General features: G+C 40.8%; 1 protein-coding gene across 1 annotated transcript; it reads right to left on the minus strand.

Annotated features, from left to right (window-relative positions):
- Positions 1-12,190: 12,190 nt before the first annotated feature.
- LOC148041289 (uncharacterized) lies at positions 12,191-14,089 on the minus strand. The gene is made up of 3 exons (XM_087681288.1): positions 14,031-14,089; positions 13,308-13,546; positions 12,191-12,836 (listed from the first exon to the last, which is right to left on the minus strand). Exons 1-3 carry the CDS (start codon positions 14,087-14,089, stop codon positions 12,244-12,246), a joined length of 891 nt encoding a protein of 296 aa, XP_087537414.1. The 3' UTR covers positions 12,191-12,243.
- Positions 14,090-22,745: the final 8,656 nt, after the last annotated feature.

A 22,745-nucleotide genomic window follows, 5' to 3' on the forward strand; every position in this document is an offset into this window, starting at 1 on the left:
AAGGACACCATTGTAGTCATGTTGAACAATCATCATGCAATCTTGGGCAGCATGTTTATGGGCAACAATATGGCCAAAGTTGTGGTAATAGTCAACAGCAAATAGATGTAAATGAGCAGCAGGGCTGTTAATACCATATGCAATATGGACAACATGAGTATCATTATGAGCAGCAACCACATTGGTATGGCCCTCCATATGGACAACATGAGCATTATGGTCATGGGCAGCCATCTGTTGTACACGAGCAGCAAGATGACTATGAGCAACATGTCAAAACTATTACTGAGCTGACCAATGGTGATGAGCATATGTGTGGATAGCATGAGTATCATTATGAGCCGCAACCACATTGGCATGACCCTTCATATGGAAAATATGAGCATTATGGTCATGGGCAAAAATGTACTCTTAACTTGTGGTCCATGCAACCACATTGAGTCATAGATAAGGAGAGTACATTAGATTTCCTTGAGCCTCAACCTTAAGATTGAATTCCACACAAAAGCTTGTGTCATTTTAGACCTAGAAAGAGAAAATCACTTCTCTCCTCACTTCCAGAGGATCACATCTCTCATCTTTCTTAGTAAGACAATTTCCTCTCTCGTCTTTCTTAATGAAAGAAAAGACCTTAAACCTTGACTTGTAGGGGAGAGGATGACCCCAAATGAATGCAATGCTCATTACACAGAAGTAAACATTCCCAGATGTCCCTTGATGCACACAAATACATATATACAATGCTAATGCACTTCCTCTTCTTAGAACTCAATCCATCTTCATTTATGTGTAACTCCTTGGTTCTTGTGTACACTCTTACACCTGGCAGACACTTCTTTCCCCCTTCATAACTTGTATTGCCTATACTAGATATCCCCGTCACAGTGCTTTGATCACCCCATTAAGTGATGCACTAGGAATACTGGTCTCTAAATGGTCTCATGGCCATGCTAGATCATCATCAACACTTAAAGAAAAGTGAATCATTAATTTATTAACATGAATTTATTAAATAGAGAATGTGTAATAAGCAATCAATTTGGTGACACTTAACATGCATTTGGTAAACTGGCCAGTGCTTGTGGGCGGCCACTACAAGTATTGTGTGAACGGTGGTCATTCTGGCAGTTGGAAAAAATGACACTTAAAAATTAAATACTTCAATTTGTGAAAATCCCTGGGCAACCAGTTTGGATTTTTACTTTTCTAAGGTATCATTAGCCTTATACTTTACCTTCCTTTGAGATCCACTTGGTGCCAATAACCTTCTGCTTTACTGGCTGATCTACTAGCTCCCAAGTGTCATTCTTCATTATGCTGTGATACTCGGCTTGCATAGTTGCCTTCCATTCTAGATATGCAAGTGCTTGTTCTAAATCAATTGGATCCTTTACTTCTCTCATAATCTCAGCCATCAAGGCCATATTGACTATGTGAATAGGAGCCCTCCTTTGCTCCTTTATTCTTTGAGACCTTCCTTGGTCCATCTGCCTTCTCCTCAATAGATGTAGGCATAGGATTATTGTGGTCATAGAGCTGCTTCACCCAATGTGGGGATGGGGTGATGTTAGGTTGGTGAAATTTTTCCTCATCATCTGAAGATGATGCTTCCTTCTCCTTAAGGATGGGGACATCTCTCGGGACAGGTTCATAGTGGACTACTTCTTTGCTTGATGATAATGTGAAAGAACTTGCATGCTCCTCCTCCACTGTATACGACTACTCCTTGAACACCACATCGCGGGTCATGATGATATTCTTTGCCTCTTGGTCATATAATTTGTAAGCCTTCTACTCATCACTATAACCCAAAAAGATACATTTTCTGCTTTTTGGTTTTAACTTGCTCCTCTTCTCATCTGGAACATGTGCATAACATTCACATCCAAAAATTTTGAAATGTGAGACATATGGTTTCTTAGCAGTGTAAGCCTCATGAGGTGTTTTCCCCTTGCAAGCCTTTGTGTAGCTTCGATTTAGAATGTAGATTGCAGTATTAATAGCTTCAATCAAAAAATGGTTATGCAATCCCTTTCCCTTTAGCATGCATCTTGCCATCTCCACAATGGTATGATTCTTGCGTTCCACAACACCATTTTGCTGAGGTATGTGAGGTGTCATCAATTGACACTTTATCCCTTTTCTCTTACAAAAGTCTTCAAACTCCTTTAAGTTGAACTCACCAACACCATCTGTTCTAAATTTCTTCACACTTTTCCTTATTTCATTCTTAACGAGTTTTAGCCATTCTTTAAACTTACCAAAAGCTTGAGCCTTATCACGAAAGAAGTACACCCACATCTTCCTACTGTAGTTGTTGACAATCAACATAAACTAGAAGATCCCCCCAAGGCCTATGTAGGCATCTCACCTCATGAGTCAGCATGCACCAACTCTAGAGGAGGTTGTACTCTATTTTTGCTTTCTTGTGAAAATGCCTTTCTCTATTGCTTGCCCATCAAACAAGCTTCACATGGTTCCTTCAATTTAGTCACTGTAGGTATGTGAGCAACCATACCTTGCTTGTGCATCTTCTTCAATACTACAAATCCGATGTGTCCAAACCTTTCATACCAAAGCTTACTTGTGTCCACTCCAGGGGCAGTTGTAAGAGCACTTAGCTCATACAGGTTGTTCCTTCTTTCTCCTTTGCCGATAACTTTGCCAGCAGTGTCAAGAATTTTTGCACATGTCTTCTTGAACCTCACTTCATGAGACCAAGATCAATTATGGAAAGAAATTGATAATAGATTTCTTCTAATTTCGGAAACATACAACACATTTAAAATGTTTTTGAGTTCACCATTTGCAGCAACAAAAGAAATCGTACGTGTGCTCGCATCAAGGCATTTTTGCATCATTTCCAACCATCACAGTGATGGATTCTTGTAGAGGATGTATAGAACCATATAGACCTTTCTTGTTGGTCAAGAGGCCCCACTATCCAAGACCCATGAGTCAGTGGTAGATTGTTCTTGCACCGAGGAGTACACTTCCTCAATGGTCACCATGAATAACTCCAACTTTACTTCAGCCATATCAGCTGTATCTTTCCCTTTACTTTTAAGGGTACCATTCTTTTCAGTTGTCTTCTTGACATGACAATTTGTGATTCCATGTCCTTTCTTCTTACAATAGAAGCACTCTCCTTCAAACTTCTTCTTATTGCCCTTCTTCTTTTTGTCACCATCATTTTTGGTGGAGGAACCACCTTTGCCTTTTGCATTAGGAGAGAATGTAGCATATCCATTGTTGCCTCCTTCTCGGGCTTTAAAGATAGTCCATCAAACTTTTGTGAACAAATCCAAAGACACCTCTGAGCTAGCTCCTCAGTACATTCCAAGCCTTCGATGCTTTGGTTGTATGCTAAATCAAAGTTAGAACACTATCAGAACAACTTGTAACTAAGGCACACAATGCATCTACATTCATTCGTTTCTAAGCTCGTAGAAGATTTGCATTTGGAAGAATCATCACACTAGAATTTGATGGGCCAAGGTAGGCTATGGTTCTTCATTGAAGGTTGGTGGATGAATCCTTAGTGTTTGAATAATCGGTACAATAGCACCACCTTCTGCACCGCTTCCTAATGCACCAAAATTGTTTTTGGAAGACAACATTATTCTTTTTTGTTGTTGAAGCCTTTGCCTCTTGCGCACTCTTTGATCCCTAGAGCCCCGTGGGTTTTGATACCATGTAAAAATTACATGCCACAACGAACAAAATCTGAGAAATAGATAGAGAGTACACAACAGATAAGAGGGGAATTTAAAAAAAGAAAATTTAGCTCTAAACAACTGATACAAAGATGGCTCTGTTCACCCGCCGTTGTGGCGGAGCATTTGGGGTCAAATGTCTACCACTGCGGGGGTAAGAGATAGCAGGGTGAAGGGAGATTCAAGGAGAGGAGTAGATGGAAGAGAAGGGGCTCAAAGAAATAGGAGACATAGAAGAATACTTAGAATGAAAAAGAAGATGCAGAAGAATACTCACAGAGATGAAGCCTGTCAGTTTATTTCTGCATTATGAGAAGATAAAACTCTTGTAGACAAAAAACGTACATAAAATAACATCTTTCTCTATGCTTCTCAGACCACAAATCTAATGCTTCCATTGACTCCGAAAGGGGGGGTAAAATACCATGACATCTAGCCAAAATTTTGCCAGATCACTCTTTCATCTCCCACTTTGGAGTGCTGTTCAATGCCTGAAAAATGTGATCGCACGTCGCGCGATTTCATTAATCTTTCTTTTTACATAAATTTCTCTCAAAATGGCTGAAAGCTACCTACTTTCTTTTACATGTCATCCTATTCTAGAAGTTTTCTACAGTTTTATGGATTTTTACAAGAGATATTATTTAAAATATCAAAAATTGGCTAAACTTGTCCAAAAATATAATATTTTTGAACCATGGATACTAACACTAATGTCTAAAATGGCATTGGCTCTCTAGATCAATAAGAAAGCCGCACTCTAGAGTTTTTTACATGTGCACATAGCGGTACGACATCCACCCCCTCCTAACCTACACATCCTCTGGCATGTGTCAAAGTCTTACGGATCTGCAGTGTCAAAAGAAGTATCCTTTGCCATGTCAATGTCTTCATCTTCTACCTCTTCTTCATCCATATTTTCATGTTCATGCTCAACAAACTCTTGAATGACTTCATACATCTCTAAAGTGTTAACATAAATAACCCCTTTTTCTACCATGTTTTTAGCATTAATTACTGCAGAAATTTCAACCCATGTATCAACATCAAGTAGCCTTGAAAATAGCCCTGAAATACCTTCATTTGTAGCCATCAAACCATATGTCTTCAATGCCAAGAATCGTGTGGTGGGGAGACCTGCTTAAGTATACACAAGAGGAAGCTCACTTAAGAACACAAGAAGAGAGGTGGAGGCCAAAACGTTTTTCTGCTGATTTCTTCTTCTTCTTCCACACACTATACAATGTACACAAAGTATAGATAAGATACATCATAAAGGAAAGTGGCCTACTAAGTCAAACAGTGCGTAACAGAGTACAACAATCAATTGGCACTATATCTTTGCCAGCTGTAGGTAGGTGTAACAAACTAAATATAATAAGTGATAAGTTAGTGGCCATGTGAGTATCATAATGACCACCAACGTGCAGACCCATCTAGCCAGGTGGTCCATCATCAATGTCCACATGTGTTGAGCTTGCCATCTCAACACTCCCCCTCAAGCTCAACTCTATCTCTGCAACTCCAAGTAAACTTCGGAACTTTCGAAGCTTCCCTGCACCCAATGCCTTTGTGAAAATGTCAGCTATTAGATCTTGTGTGTTGATATATACAAAGTCCATCTCTCCTGCAAGTACCTTCTCTCTCACAAAGTGGTAGTGCACCTCAATGTGTTTTTTCCTATTACATGGGACACTAGATTCCTAGCTAACTGCATGCTACTCATGTTGTCACAATGAATGATAAATGGACCATCTCCCTGCACATCCAAATCACCTAATAACTTTTGCAGCCATACCATCTCACATGCTGCCATAGCAACACCTCTATACTCAACCACCGTACTCAATAAAGCAACTGTAGGTTGCTTTTTACTACTCCATGTAACTACTGCACTACCAAGGAAAAACATGAATCCACTAGTAGATCTTCTGTCTAACATGCTACCAGCCCAATCTGCATCTGTGTATCCAAAGACTTGTACATCCATCCTTACCTGCCTCATAAAAAATTCCATAATGTAAAGTGGACTTCACATATCTCAATATACGTCTAATTGCATCCAAATGAGGCTTTTAGGCATTTGCATAAATTGACTAACAAGGCCAAAAACATAGGTCAAGTCTGGCCTTATGATAGTCATCTAAATCAGACTCCCTACTATCCTCTTGAACATAGCAGGGTCTTCTATCTCATCCCCAATGTTGGCACTCAATTTCACATTTTGCTCCAATGGTATTGAAAGAGGCTTACATGCTGGCATACCATACATGGATAACATATCCAAGCCATACTGCCTTTGTGATAGCCATGTACCATCATCACATCTGATCACCTCAATACCAAGAAAGTATCTAAGCTCATCCAAATTCTTCATCTCAAACTTCTTCTTCAAGAAGTCCTTAACTTTAGCAATCCCATTGTCACTATCACTTGTAATAATAAAATCATCCACATAGATCACTATGATGACCAAACCTACATCTCCCTTTCTCACATAAAGTGAGTGATTAGCATCAGAAATAGAAAATCCAATATTGACAAGATACTCTCCAATATTTTCAAACCATGCTCTAGGTGCTTGCTTTAGCCCATAGAGTGCCTTCTTTAACCTGCACACATATGTGGGATGCTCTAAATCCTCATCACCTGTTGGCTGATCCATATACACTTCTTCTTGCAATTCACCATGTAAGAAGGCATTCTTAACATCCATTTGCTGCAAACTCCAACCTTTGGCTGTTGCCAAGGCAATCACACACCTAATAGTTGCCATCCTAGCAACTAGACTGAATGTCTCTTCATAGTCTATGCCATATGTTTGGGCATAGCCTTTTGCAACCAACCTAGCCTTATACATACTAATTGAACCATTTGCATTATGTTTGAGTTTGTAAACCTACTTACAGCCAATAGCTTTCTTACCCTTAGGCAAGGGTACCAAATTCCAAGTCTTATTGGCTTCTAATGCAGCCATCTCCTCATCCATTGTTGCATCCCAATGAGCATGACTAACAGCATCCTCAAAACAAGTGGGCTCAACATCCTCAACTAGTTTCACCATATAAGAATAATGGCGAGCTGCATAACCTTCAAAGCCAAATCTTTTAATAGGGTATTTGACCCTGCTACACTTGTGTACCACTGGATCACTCAATGGAGCCTTTACATTCCTATGAGCTCTTTGTACACCTGGTGTCCTGACTGAGGGAATACCAAGAACATCATCCAAACTCTCTGAACCACTAGAATCTCCATCCAATCCCAAATGACTAGTAGATGCATTATTACCATCCAACACTTTCTTCTTTCCTTTGTCTTTGCCTACAACACTTATAGATACACCTGAAGATGTGGGGCACTCCTTAGTCTCCCAGACCAAGGGCTCATTGTAGGTGTAGTATCAAATGATGTTTCTAGTCCACTAAGACTTTGTGATTCTTGCTTTTCTTTCTGCACATAGCTATCATGATCATTATCATCATCTAATACATCACTAGCACGTGTATACCAATTGCTCATCTCATAAAAAATAACGTCCATGCTCACTCTGAACTCACTTGTGACAGGGTTATAACAATGATATCATTTTTGCTCTAAAGAGTATCCAATAAAAATACATTTTTTAGTCTTTGGATCAGGCTTCTTCCATATCTCATTTGGCACATGAGCATATGCAACGTAGCCAAGTACCTTCAAGTGTGATGCATCGGGCTTCTTGCCAGTAAAGCATTCTTCGAGATTCGTTCCATGAACTATAATTGTGGGGGTTCTGTTCATAATATAGACAATAGTATGGACAACTTTAGACCAAAAATGTTTTAGCATATACTTTTTGGCCATTAATGCATGTTTAACTTTTACAATATGCCTATTTTTTCTTTCTGCAACCCCATTTTGCTATGGGATATACCTGCAAGTAAATTGCCTCTTTATTCCATGAGTCCTCAAGAAGCCACTAAACTCATTAGAGATGTACTCTTCCCCTCCATCTGATCTCAAGAACTTCACTTTTAAGCCTGTTTATGTTTCAACAGCTGCCTGAAAGATTTGAAGTGCTCAAATACATCACTATTTTCCTTCATGAAATATACCCATAGCTTCCTTAAACAGTCATCAATAAATGTGACAAAGTATTTTCTGCCACCAAGAGATAGATGCTGTGTAGGCCCCGAAACATCTGTATGCACTACATCAAGTATATTTTTGCTCACTTCTCTGTCATGCAAGAAGTGTTGTCTCGCTTTCTTACCAAACTGACATGCTTCACAGAATTTATGAAATTCTGCAACTCTAAAAGAAGGCAATCCTGTAACCAATCCTCTGGATTGTATTATTTTCAACCTTTGCACATTTGCATATCCAATACATTTATGCCATATTTCAATGTCTGCAACCACTCCTTTTCCTTTAGCATACATAGCAGCATCCATTGCAGGAATTCCAACATCTAAAGTGAACATGCAGCCAACTCTACTTCCTTTTGCAAACAACCTGCACTTATAATTAAAATCTTCTACAAAATAACCTTTTGCATTGAATCAAACCTACAACCCTTGCTCTACCATTTGGCCAACAGACACTAGATTCTTTTTGATTGGTGGCACATGTAATACATCTATTGGACTCTTTGTCTGACCATCATACAACGACAAGGGAACCTTTTCAATGTGTGAAATTGGGTGGCATCCGTCTGCACATAACTTGGATTTTGTAAGTCCTGCATCTCTCCAAACCATTCAACATGACTAGTCATATGATTAGATGCACCTGAATCAACATACCATACATCATCATGTGTCCCCTTTCCTGTAACTGCATTCATCATATGCTCCATAACAAACAGATGCTCATTTTTGTCTTCATTTTGTCGTGAAGACAATGCATAGTTTCCTTACTGCAATTTATCATTGTGAATATCATCCTTCTTAGCATAACAATGGGTTGCAATATGACCTGTCTTGCCACAATGATGGCAAACAATAGCAGAATTTCTAAAACCTCTATTCTGCCATCCACCTCTTTCTCTAGAGATCCCCCTACCTCTAAAGTTTCATCGGCCTCTTGAAACTTGCATTTCACCAAATTGCTGATTGAACTTATTTTGTTGGTTATCACTAGCACTTTCCATACCACGGCCTCTCGAAAAGGATCTACCATGTCCCCAACCTGAACTTGAGTAAAATGCTTGGATCTATTCACCATTTTTTTCAGATGAGTCATCCTGCATATTGATCTCTTGTATAATCATAAGAGAGATTATCTCATCAAAATTTGGAAATGGCTTCCGTACTTATACTGAAGTAACAAATGATTTCCATGCCTTCTCATTATTAAGGCCACTCAAAGTGGATGAAACCAAATCATAATTATCAAGCATTGCATCAATTGTTGTTAAAGCATCTGCAATGTTTCTCACCTTCAAAACATACTCGTTGATAGACATTTTCTCTTTCTTCAAGATATTCAACTCTTGCTTGAGTTGAATCTTCCGCGCCTTTGTATTTACTAAAAACATGTTCTAAAAATTTGTTGAAGATGAATGTGAAATTTTTACATTTTTGATATGTCCCAACATCGTATTGTCAATGATTGCAGATAGCTAGTATATCACATTTTTGTCTTTTTCATTCCATTCTTTCCATGCTTTTAATTCATCTATAGCCCAGCTCTGGCTCATTCTCTTCACCTGAAACAAACTCATAAAGGTCCTTTCCAATGAGGAAGTTCGTCACACAGAACTTCCATGAAGGGTAGTTATTATTGTCGAGCTTCTCAATAATGGGATTTCCATTGTTCTCTACCATTATCACAAAAAAGGATACAACACAGCAAGCTAGTCTTCTCTACAACCTTTCACAACTACTGCACATCAATACACCAGGCAACATTTTTCACTGATTGCTCAATAGTACATGCAATCTCCAACATGTTTGCAAATGAACCTTATGTTTGCTTCCTAGCAACACCTCAAAAATTATAGATTCGAAATTTGTAACATGTGCACCCACTTTTTATCAATATAGCTAAAATTACAGTGTACCCTGAAATTGTTGTCTGCAACCTTGTAGCCCTAAAATGGGGCTTGAAACGGCCTCAGATGCCAAAACAAACTACAAAATTGCCTTAAAGATATTATGTGCATAATATACAGTGCTCTACTGGCACACCAAATCTCATAGAAATCTGAGATTTTCACTCCACCTTGCTTCCGGTGCCTCCACAAGCATTATCCAAGAGAGAGAGTGGAAGAATGGGAGAGCTTCTTACCTGTTGCTTGCTTGCTTGAACCTTGCTTCTTATCCTTTACTTCAACCTTCAAAATTAGCTTCTCTCAGTGGCATGGATCTGATACCATATCAAGAATCGTGTAGTGGGGGGACTTGCTTGAGCTGTTGCACCAAACACACACTGTATACAAAATAGGAAGCTCACTCAAGAACACAAGAAGAGAGATGGAGGCCAAAAAGTTTTCTTATTGATTTCATCATCTTTTTCCACACACTATACAATGTACACAGAGTATAGATAAGATACAACATAAAGGAAAGTGGCCTACTAAGTCAAACAGTGCATAACAGAATACACCAATCGACTGGCGCTATAACCTCCACAAACCAAGACTCTTGAAGCTTCTTCACAATCTCCCACTTGATGATGTCTGGAAACTTCTCAATGAATGCCAAATCTTCCATGGATGGTCATTCTCTCTGTTTCTTCTCTTTAGTTTGTCCCCAAACAGTTTGCCACCAAGATGCAAGTTTCTGCTGCTTCAACAGGAAGAGGAAACTGTCCACTACATAGAGCATGCATCATGATAGTGATGTGTTTCCGCCATTGTGGGATGAACTTCTTGTGGAAAGTGGCTTTGATTATAAGAAATTCCAACTCTTCAGTGGAAGAAGGAACTTTACAAACATCCATTAAATTCTTCTCTTCTTGGCAATGCCATTTCCTTCATTTTCAGCCTCTTCTGGTGCTTGTTGATGGCAAGCTTCCCCGGCTGCGCACCAAAAACATGGAGACCCAAGAGGAACACCAAGGAAAAGGGAATTCTCTTGCAAGAAAATCTATCTTGTAACATCAAAAAGCTTGTTTATTATGTTTCATATGATCACAATGAAGAAAAGAACACCAGGCACAACAAATCTTCATACAACATCATGTAGATCTCCCACGGATTTGATAGAATCAACCATATTCTTCAATATCTTCACAAAATCCATCAATATAACAAAGAAAACAAAGGAATACACCATCTTTGAATGGAAATACATCACATAGTATTCATCTTCAATATCTTCATAGTCTTCTCTCTCAATCTCTCACATACAATCACTCTGTTTCAATAGAATTGACTATCTCTGACTCTCTCTCTCTCTGTCTATCAATAATACATCATATCCTCACTACAATCTCTCATAATCACTCTCAATAATCCTTCTTAGGTCGTGGATACCCCTCCCAAGAGGTATGTCTGATATGAAGAGTCACCAGAGCCACTACAGTGTCTTTTCATAGCTCACTACTGTCACTTCACTCCAGTCTTTACTTGAATCTTCAGCAGCTACTTCTTTCACTTCTTTCAGCTATTTTGCACTTGTATTCATCTCTTTCCAAGGCTAAAAAACTCTCCCATGCTACACTCTCATCCAACAGAACACATACAGAAGCATACAGAACAGTCACAGTACACTACCATAACAGCTACAATACAGAATAGAACAGAGACAGAAGCTCTACAGAAGACCTACAGAAGGTCATCAAAACCTCATAACTCATACTCAAACCATTCCAAACTCTCAAAAATCATTCAATAAGCTTTCACAAGATCTCAATCTTCATCAATCATCAACCCATCCCTCCTTACAGAAGACAATCAGAACAAAACAGAACAAAATAGAAGCTATATAGAACCAATCAGAACCTCATATCTCTACTAATAAACATCATGAACTTCCAAAACACAATCAATATCATCCAAAACACTCTCAAACCACTTCCAAACCAATCAATCATCTCATAAAATCAACCATTCAGCTCTCAAAAACAACAAAAATCAGCCAAAAAACAAGTCATTTCAACACTCAACAGGGTGATGGCTAATCTCATCTGTAAGCAAGCTGGGCAGAATGTCTCTCCTTCTACAAGCTCTGGTACATCTTCATCATCAACTGCAACATGTGTAGTATGTTTTTGGTACTGTTGAACTATCTTCTTAAGATTGGCAAGGTTATCTGGACCAAGCTGGTTGATTATGCTGGGCAGATGTATCAAACGGCTTCCTGTTCAGTCTTTTTTGGCGAGACTATCTACCTTTCCTACAACAATAGATAGCTTGCGCTCCCTTCACAGTCATGCTTCAGGATTCATTAGCCCATGATATGATTTACCATCTCCTACAGAGTTTATGTGAAGTTGGCTTGCAAGTAAAGATGACAGAGATGGTCTTTCATAAGATAGAACAATTGAACCATATGAAAGAAAGCTCATTCAGAATGTTTTTCTGTTCAAAGATGCATCATGTTTATTTGATCTTCTGTTGTTCCTGTTCCTGTTGTAACAATGCCAACTTTGCCTGTTTGTTCTCAGTTGCCTTCTTAGCACGCTCAGCTGCCTGCTGCTCTGGCTGCTTGAGTTCTCGAACATGTCTTGGTGGCGTTTGAAATGTTTCCAATGGCTTATCTGCAAATGGGTGCTGATCATCCACGAATACTCTCAGCTTCCTTGCTCGATCATCACGGAGCCTATTTTTGGGAAGCATTTGAAGCACAGCTTTGTGTATGACCTCAGTTGGATCTTTTCGCATCTGATCCTTCAAGCTTCTCTCTTTCAGATGGCCAACATACCCTGTATGCCAACGGTAAAACTTGTTGGCGAGCTTTCTCCCAGTGAAGGCCATATCTTGAGCATTAATCACTACACAAATGTCTCCTCTCTCTTGATTTGGAGTATAGGTGGGTTTGTCTTTCTCTTGCAAAACAATTGCAATTTGCGACGCAAGCCTGCCCAAAACCTGTCCCTTGGCATCGAAAAGCCGCCATCTCAAGCCCTCAATCAGCTCTGGTTTCAGGCCTTCATAGCAGCAGCCATTGCAGCTAAGTGTTACACCAAAACTCTCTGCGTCCACGATAGCTCACGGAATGGTAATCATGAATGGGAGCATCAGGAGCTCAACCAGATCTTCTTCCCCATCACTATCATCTGTATGACTACAGGCTGATAGGTCTTCTGCTTCCTTTGCCTTCATCACCTACAGCAACTCCATCGATGTTGTCTCTACCTCTTCCTCTTCCAAAACAAAGCTCCCTTCCTTCTTCCCTCTTCCGTATTCCTTTCAGTTCAGTTTCCTGTTATAGCCTTGTTATTTTGTAAAACACCTAATTTTTAGCATGTTTCTTCTCAAAAGCTGCATGGTGGAGCAAAAAGATCATGTCCCCTCCAGGAAAAGCTCCTCCACTCCCATATTAGCGTGTCCTTTTTCTCCTTCGACAAGTGCTATTTTTACATTCCCTTCCCCCTCAAATAGTAGGCATGAGTGACTGCACGCATTCAGCATGTAGACAAAAGAACTTGGGTCTAGGGACACACCCTCATCTTGCATCTGCTCAAAATAGTCCAACACATTTCCAATCTGCCCATGTAAAGCATAACCTGTGATAAGGGCATTCCAAGTTATTGCATTCTGGACAGGAAGCTCATCCAACACTCCCTGTGCTTTGCCAAATACACCACACTTGGCATACATATCCACCACAGCAGTCCCAAGCTGAATATCACTTTGCAACCAACCTAGTCTGACAATTTCATCATGAACTTGTTGGCCCATGCTGTGCATACCCAGCAATAAGTGCATTCCAAGAGTCTACATCTTGACAAGGAAACCCGTCCAGCACTCCTTGGGCTTTTCCCATTGCACATGATATTCCTGAATTTACACCTTTGTCTTCATAGCTTAAATGTCAGCTTCTACAAAGCTTCCTTTGATTCCACAGTATCCTGCACTTTTCTTGGAGTTCATCATTGAAATTAATAGCTTGATAATATTCTTTGGCATCAGTTTTTCATATTTTTCTGACACACACAAACAGAAACACACAAGTAGAGTATGTACATTGGATGCGGGTACTGAAAAGGACGGAAAGATAATGCAGCAATCAAACACAATGAAACACACGTGAACAGATAACACAGATGCACAACAAAAATGGAGGTGTTTACAGCTCGGATGCGCAGCAACATGACATCCACCCCCTCTAAACCTACGCATCCTCCGGATGAGCCAACTATCCATGATCATCTAAGTCCACAAACAGGTCCAGTTCTTCATCAGTTTCCGGTAGACCTGTTTCTTCATCAGCTACTTCATCCATATTCTCTGCTTCTTCTGCTAGAATTTCTTCTGATTGTTCTTCTTCTGCCAATGCTTCAAGTGCATACTCTTCATCTTCTCTTCTCTTGAAAATCTTGACTCATTTTCCAGCAATGGGCACCCTCAATACCGTCCCATCCAATTCAGCTAACTCATAGGTAGCATTGTCAAAAACCTGTTTCACCTCATACGGTCCAAACCATCTTTGAACCATTTTTCTCATGCTACTATGCTGATTCTCTAGGCTACTGTCGTAGACTAGAACCCAATCTCCCTCTTTTATGGCTCTAGGCCGCAAGCGATGCCTCAAATCAAACCTGTCCTTGTTTCTGAGTCGGGCTGCCTTCAAACGATCAACTGCTAGTTGCACATCTTCTGCCCTTCTCTCTAGTTGACGAATCCGAAGAGCTAGAAGTTCCTCTCTTGATAAATTCACATGCCAAGGAAGAGCACTCCACATGAGAGCACAAATTTCAATAGGCATGACAGGTTTTTTTCCCATACATCAACTCTGCAGGCATATATCCAGTAGTCACGCTATGTGTAGAGCAATCTGCCCACAATGCAAAAGGTAGTAATCTCGGCCAATATCCAATCCAACCTCTACAAGCTTTTTCCAATGCCTTAACTATCGACGGATGTCCTCTTTTGCTCTTACCATTCCCCTCTGGATTATAGGCAGTAGTAAGAGCCAACTTAATCCCAAGCCGTGAGAAAAATTCTCTAGCTTCATCTGCATCTAGCTCTCCACGATCAGCAGTAATCTTGCCTATACATCCATACCTGCAAAATATTTCTTTCAACAAGAATTTACATACTGTAGTGGTGGTCTTCGTCCGCAAAGATCTGCCTTCAACATAGTTTGTAAAATCCTCCCTAGCCAAGACAAGATATCTCATCTGCCAAAGTCCCATTGGCAAAGTAACCAAGTCAACCATCCATTTATAATGCATACATAGCGGATAGGTCGGATGCAACTCATCGCGATGCCGCACTAAAGAGTAGAGCTGACAGTCCCTGCAAGTCTCCACAAAGTGGGAAACATCCTTATACATCCCTTTCCACCAGTATCTTTCTTTGATTTTCTCATAGGTAGCCCACACACCTCTGTGTCCAGCCCAAGAACTCTCATGAAACTCTCGCATAATCTCTATCTGCATCGCTGTCTCACAAACTACTCTCAAGGGTAGGCCACCTCTCTTCTTTGGGTGCTTCCAAAGAAAACCATCTTTCAAGAAATACCCATAAGCCTTTCTTCTAATTTTCTTGAATACATCATCTGTCCAATCAGCTCTTCGAGTCAATGAACTCAGATACTGACCAATTTGCAGCCACTCACCAACATAGAGTTCTTCAGTAAAAGCTTCAACAATAGATACATGACAATCATGAACAAGGACAGAAGTTGCAAACTCTGTCTCATCATCTTCTGCAAAAGCAACGACTCCTCATCCTCATATCTTGCTCTAGACAGCATGTCAGATATTTTCCTGCTATGTGTCAAAATTCTGGATTCAATGATTTGATGTAGGCAATCCACCTAAGCATCGCTATATCTGGAGTCGAACAGCTAGTAATCATGCCAAGCAAAGGCAAGCAATCTGTTTTCACAACAACTGAAGCACCAATAAAATACTCTTTATCACACTTCAATGCAGTGACTACTCCCCATAACTCTCTTTTAATCTGTGGATATCTTCTCTATCGCTCATTAAGAACTTTAGCTCCAAAGCGGATTGCATATTTGTTTCCATCAGCATCATCCTGTCCCACTGCCCATCCTATGCCAATAGGGCTGGTATCAACTGTCAACATGATTGGCCATCCACAGTGATAATCCGCCTTGCAAAGAGTAGGAGCTGACTGCAACAACTTCTTGAGTTTACGCATGGCTTTCGAATGCTTCTCATCCCAATGAAATTTCTACCCCTTTCGAAGCAGCTGATAGAGAACATCTGCTATGTGAGCAAAATGAGGAATCCAAATCATGTAAATTACACAAGCTCCCACAAATCTCCGCACCTCATAAGTAGTCGAGCAATACTCTGCAATCCTGCTTATGGCATCCACTTTTGCAGGTGAAGGCTTCTTGCCATAATAACCAACCATATGCCCAACTATGATGACTTCATTAACACCAAAGACAGATTTCGGGCCTGAAAGAGTCAAATTCACCTCCTCTAATCGTGTCAATATTTGCTCACAAGCAACCAAGTGTTCAGCCACAAACTGTCTACATCCTTGCAAATCAAGACTCTCATTCTTTTCTTCTTTTGCACAACCCTTAATAGGCACTTCATCTAAGAAAGGCATGGTATACTGCGGAATATAGTCTCGCAGAACTCTATGCATAGCATTCATCATATGAGCAACTGAGTTGGTGGCACCTTGAGGCAAGGTACACATCCTCACAAGACCAATAGGTGTCTGCATAGTGGTAATATCCCTGCTTTCCAAGGCAAGCTGAAACTGGTCATAACCAGAATACAAGTCACCTAGGGAATAGATGGCTCGTCCTGCAAAAGCCTCGGCAAACTCATGCACAACTGGTCCTGTTCCTATTAGAATATTAAGCTCGTACATGTGTGTTTGACCGGGACACAGCTAGTCTGGCTAGATCAGTTAGGTGTATTAAATAAGTCGGTGTTACTTCTAGTGTGAATGGTCTTTATGACCTTAGATTGTATATGCACTATGGGTGTGTTAAATGAATAATAAGATGAATAGAGAGAGGAAGCATGTTGCTTCACTCTGTGTTGCTCTCCTTCCTGCTTCCATGAAATCTAACATGGTATCAGAGCCATGAATGGGCTCATTGGTGGAATGCACTGAAGAAGAAGACTTGAAGAGTGACTTGAAGAGCTGGAAAAGGAAGAGGTCTGACTGTCATTTCCATCAATGGTCACACAGAGGTATGTACTGTGAAGCATTGGATTCCTATTACTTGAAGGAGGAGTTGTAGCTTGCTGAGGAGTCTTTCAAGGCTTGACTGAGCATTAGTGTGGGCCCTATCATGGCCATTATCAACAAATGGTGCTGCTATACACTCTTGGCAGACCTGCGTGTTTGCGCCTGATGAAGGCACGGCTTTTGCTGAAGCAAAATTGACATGAGCACTATACAATAAGTCATCAAATGCTAGTGAGCATATATTGGAAGGTAGTTCAAGGTTAGAAGAAGCCATTGCTTGTGTTGGAGCTCTGTTATGAGCTAAAATCAAAGTACACAGACCTGGGACAGAAGGCTGAACTGCTGTATACAGTGTATATACAGCATATGGAATACTTTGGAAGAGCCTTGAAGCTCTCAGACATGCTTTATGGACCTCATTGGAGCCTAGGAGCACTGTGGAAGACTTATGTATCAGTTCTCATGCCTTTGAGCTGAATTTCCTTGAAGAAAATACTCAGATCTGGAAGTGTAAACAGGCTGGAAACCTGTCTCAGAACAGTGGGCAATAAGCATTAGCTTTCACTGAAGCATTACATGACACTTGGCTGGGATTTATCATATGTATGACATGGGATATGTATGTTGAAGGTTTATGGATTGGGTTGAGCATCAAGGGATCATGGAAGTTGAAGTCTAAGGCTAGTGATTACTGCAGTGACATTGTCTCAGTGGTTGCAAGCAGTAAATGCAATATATGAATTGTATTCATGAAGACAGGATGCCTATAGTTAACCGAATGCTCATGTATTGAACCTAGCACTTCAAAGTGAATGTTTGACATGATTTGAGGATGTTTTGGAGCTGGACTGACTGTGGTTTACTGAGAAGTTGCTAATTGCAATTTGTAGCAGAAGGCTTGATACTTATACCTGCTATCTATGCATTGATTTGTGCCTCATTGGTTATGCTCAGATTGCTACATGTACTAGCAGATGTCTATGAAGGTTTGGGACATGTATGCCATGTATACTACTCAGTTTTGGGATTGAAATCACTGCTGGTCACTCACAGAATTATAGTTTTCAGACTGCATATATGTACCATGGCAGTGAGATTGCAGGAGTTCAAACCGAAGTGAATACATAGTATTTGCACTGACTGCTTTACTCACAGGTTAAGCCACTTGGTGTGAGCTGTTTTGGATTGTTAGTGGATTGAAATACCCTATTTTTTTAATGCAATTCATTGCAAAAAACTATCATAAACAGTTCCGGGCTGAAGTTGAACTGTTAAGAAGATCTTGGTTTGCAGGTAGTCAGGCAAGGTCTACAACATGGCAAATGCTGATAGAACTGATAATGTAACCTAGATTGTGGGAGAAAAGCTTGATAGCAACAATTATGCAATATGGAAGTTCCGCATGGAGAACTTTTTGATAGGCAAAGGATATTGGGACTTAGTGACAGGTGTTGAGGCTGAACCTGAAGTTCCAGATAGGAATCCCACAGCTAATCAAAGACGAGCGCATCGAGCTTGGACGGAAAGAGCTCGCAGAGTTTTACATTGGTTGTCATTATGTATCTTGGATGCTATGGTGATGTAGATCATGAACTGTAAATCCCTAGCAGATGCATGGAATATATTGGTCAAATACTATGGCACAACTACAAGTGCAAGGAAGATACAACTGAAGCAGAAATTCAATAACATGGAGAGGAAGAACAGATCCATACAAGATTATGTCACAGAGGTTAAGACCATAGCAGATCAATTGGCATGTGTTGGCTCACAGGTAGAAGATGAGGATATGGTTGCAGTGATCTTAAATGGCTTGGGTCCAGAGTACAAGTCTTTTGACACTTCAGTATCTGTGCGGGCTGAGATGCCTAACTTTAATGAGCTGGTTACATTATTGATTCATGAAGAGGTAAAGCTTGGCTTAGCTACAGGGTCAAGCAGCTCAAAGAATAAGGATGTAGTTTTTTCCTCGAATCAGCGTGGTCATGGTAGCCGTGGTAGATGCTATGGATCTGGCAGAGAAGGCCAGCAGAATGCATCCTTTAGTAATAGCAATCAACTGTCATCAAATGCAAGAGGTGGTGGAAACTTTCGAGGCAGGGGGAGATCTAACTCCTGTGGCAGAGGCTCATGGCAGCAGCAGCGTCAGTCAGACAATCCAAATAAAGATAAGGATTGTCACTACTGCGGAAAGTATGGGCATATTGCAAAGGACTGCTGGAAGAAGCAGGGAAACCAGAAGGGCAAGCAGCATAGACATTATGCTACGTCCATTCAGGCAGATGACTCTGGTGATAGACTGTTTGCCATGCAGTATGTCAAAGATAAGGCTGCTGAAAAATCATCTGATGATATAGTGTGGTACATTGACTCGGGGGCGTCGAATCACATGACCCCTCACGGTGATTAGTTCACGGATATGGTGGCTGAAAAGCATGGCTATGTATGCACAGGTGATGACACGCAGCATAGCATTGAGCATAAAGGCAAAGTGCCTCTTGTGGTCCATAATGGCAGAAAGAAAAATTTGCATGATGTATTGCATGTCCCTTCAATTACGAAGAACTTGTTATCTGTTGAGCAGAACTTGCAGGTTAGATTCAATAAGCATGGCTGCTTTATTGAAAAATTTGGCAATGGCTGCAAGTTGATAGCTCGTGGTCACAGGAATGGCAAAATGTTTACTCTTGATGCTTCTTTGCCAGAGTTGAATTCAGTTATGTTTGCCCATGGTTCTGGCACTGTTAGGGATTTGGAAATATGGCACAAGAGAGTGGGGCATGTCAATTTGCAAAGGCTTCAAATTATGCAAAAGAAACAGCTAGTTACAGGGTTACCAAAGTTCCAATATTCAGATATTGGTCATGTATGCGAGGCTTGCCAGTTTGGTAAGCAGTCACGATTGCCATTTGTCAGGCATGTACGACAGAGTACACGTCCATTGCAGTTAGTGCACTCTGATGTTTGGGGGCTAGCTCATAATGTATCTATGGGAGGTTCAAGATATTATGTATCCTTCATTGATGACTACAGTCGATGTACTTGGCTTTACATATTGAAAACAAAAGATGAGGTCTTTGCTATTTTTCAGCAATTTAAAGCACAGGTTGAGAAGGAGGTTGAATGCTACATCTCTTGCTTGAGATCTGATAGTGGTGGGGAGTATGTATCAAATGAATTTGATGATTTCTTGGCTGAAAATGGCATTCGTAGGCAGCTCACCTGCAGCTACACTCCGTAGCAAAACGGAGTAGCTGAAAGGAAGAATAAAATTCTGATGGAAGCTGCTAGGGCTATGATGAATGAAAAGCATATGCCACTTTACTATTGGGCAGAGGCTGTTATGACAGCCGTATACATTCTGAACAGGACTCCCACTCCAGGTATTCATGAGATGACACCGTTTGAGAAGTTGTATTGCTATAAGCCGGATGTAAGTCACATGAAAGTCTTTGGCTGTCTTGCTTATGTACATATTCTAGATGAGAAAAGGAAGAAGTTGGATCCCAAAGCACATAAGTGTGTTTTCATTGGATATTCGCAGGAGAAGAAGGCATACAAGTGTTATGATCCCTCTACTAGGGAGACTTTGGTAAGCAGGGATGTTATCTTTGATGAGATGGGTTCTTGGTATGTATCACCAGTTGCAGTACCAACGGATATTCCTTCCACTCATGCCTCTACAATTGATTTACAGTAGAGTACTGTTATGACATGACCTCGTAGTCAGACAGTATCCCCATGGACAGGGAGGTTGAGGATCTCGTCGTCCACTGACACCGGTATGTCAGTGAGGGGGAGACATGATGTCTTGGACAGCAAAGGAAAAGAAAAAGTTATTGAGGATGCATCTGGTATGATGGCACCTGGTAGAATGACTTCTGGCTATGAGTCTGGTGATACTTTAGACAGCGAACTTGGTATTTCGACTGTCTATACGCCTAGCACAAGGCAGAGCAGGTATATTCCGCCTCATGAGAGAGGGGAATCGAGTAGTGCACCATAGCTTAGACGCTCGCAGAGGGTCAGATACCCTGTTGACAGGTTGACATATAGTGGCTGCTCTGCAAAGCATTATGCGTACATGACAAAAGTGATGGAGGTCAAAGAACTAAGTACATATACTAAAGCAGTGAAAGATGAGAATTGGTGTGTAGCCATGGATGAAGAAATGAATGCCTTGGCTGAAAATAAAACATGGGATTTAGTACCACTGCTTGAAGGGAAAAAGACCATTGGCTGCAAATGGGTCTACAAAATCAAATGCAAGTCAGATGGCAGTGTGGAGAGATACAAAGCCAGGCTTGTTGCAAAGGGGTATGCCCAACAGTATGGACTTGATTATGAGGAAACATTCAGCCCTGTTGCCAAGATGGAAACTATACGCACTGTGATTGCCTTGGCTGCTGCTAAAGGCTAGAAATTGCAGCAGATGGATGTTAATAATGCATTTCTTAACAGTGACCTAGCAGAGGATGTCTATATGGTTTAGCCGGAAGGGTACGTTCACCCTGATTTTCAGCATTATGTATGCAGGCTGAAAAAGGCATTGTACGGGCTGAAACAGGCTCCGAGAGCTTGGCATGCTAGGATCAATAACTACTTGCAGAGATTGGGTTTTGCTGTTGGCAGGGCTGATCATAGCCTATTTACAAAGAAGACTGACAGTGGTTTAGTATTGCTGGTCATATATGTTGATGATTTGATAATCACTGGTGATGATGACTTGGGCATACAGCATGTAATGAAGATGCTGAAATCTGAATTTGACATGAAAGACTTGGGAGAACTGAAGTACTTCTTAGGCATTGAGGTAATTCCAGCTGACAATGGGTTATGGCTGATGCAGAAGCACTATGCCATAGAGATGCTGAAGAAGTATGGCATGGCTGAATGCAAACTGCTGGATACACCTCTTGATCAGAATGTCAAGCTAGACATGAACATTGGGGCTGAAGTAGAGGATGTGACTATGTACAGGTAGATGGTTGGGAGCTTGATTTACTTGACCATCACTAGGCTTGACTTGAGCTATGCTGTAGGGCTCATAAGCCAGTTTATGCAGAAGCCTAGAAAGCCGCACTTGGATGTAGTTAGATGCATTATGAGATATGTTAAGTCCACTGTAGAGTATGGGCTGTTCTATGTCAGAGATAAGCCCTTGATATTGACTGGATACACAGATGCAGATTGGGCAGGTTGCTTATATGATCGTAGATCTACGAGTGGATTTGCATTTGGATTTGGTAGCGGCATGATTAGCTGGAGCAGCAAGAAGCAGCCTACGGTTGCTTTGTCGAGTAGTACTGAGGTAGAGTACAGGGGCGTTGCATTGGCAGCATGCGAGATTTCATGGCTGCTCAAGCTTATGGCTGATTTGGGCATACAGGTAGATGCTCCAGTGAAGTTACTATGTGACAATCTGAGTAGTGTACTCCTGGCTATGAATCCAGTCTATCATGCTAGGACGAAACACATAGAGATACACTACCATTTCATCAGAGAGATGGTTCTTGCAGGACGAGTTGATCTTATGCATGTGAAGACTAATGAACAGGTAGCGGATATCTTTACCAAGTCCTTGGGTAAAGATAAGTTCTGTTGTTTTAGACAGCTGCTTGGAGTACATATGCTGTCTTGAGCTTGAGGAGGAGTGTTAGAATATCAAGCTTGTACATGTGTGTTTAACCGACATGAGCTGGACACAGCTAGTCTGGCTAGATCACTTAGGTGTATTAAATAAGTCA

This window comes from Lygodium microphyllum, chromosome 1, assembly GCF_053477565.2.
Source record: "Lygodium microphyllum isolate KBCC chromosome 1, Lygodium_microphyllum_v1.1.10, whole genome shotgun sequence".
Classification (NCBI taxonomy): Eukaryota; Viridiplantae; Streptophyta; class Polypodiopsida; order Schizaeales; family Lygodiaceae; genus Lygodium; species Lygodium microphyllum.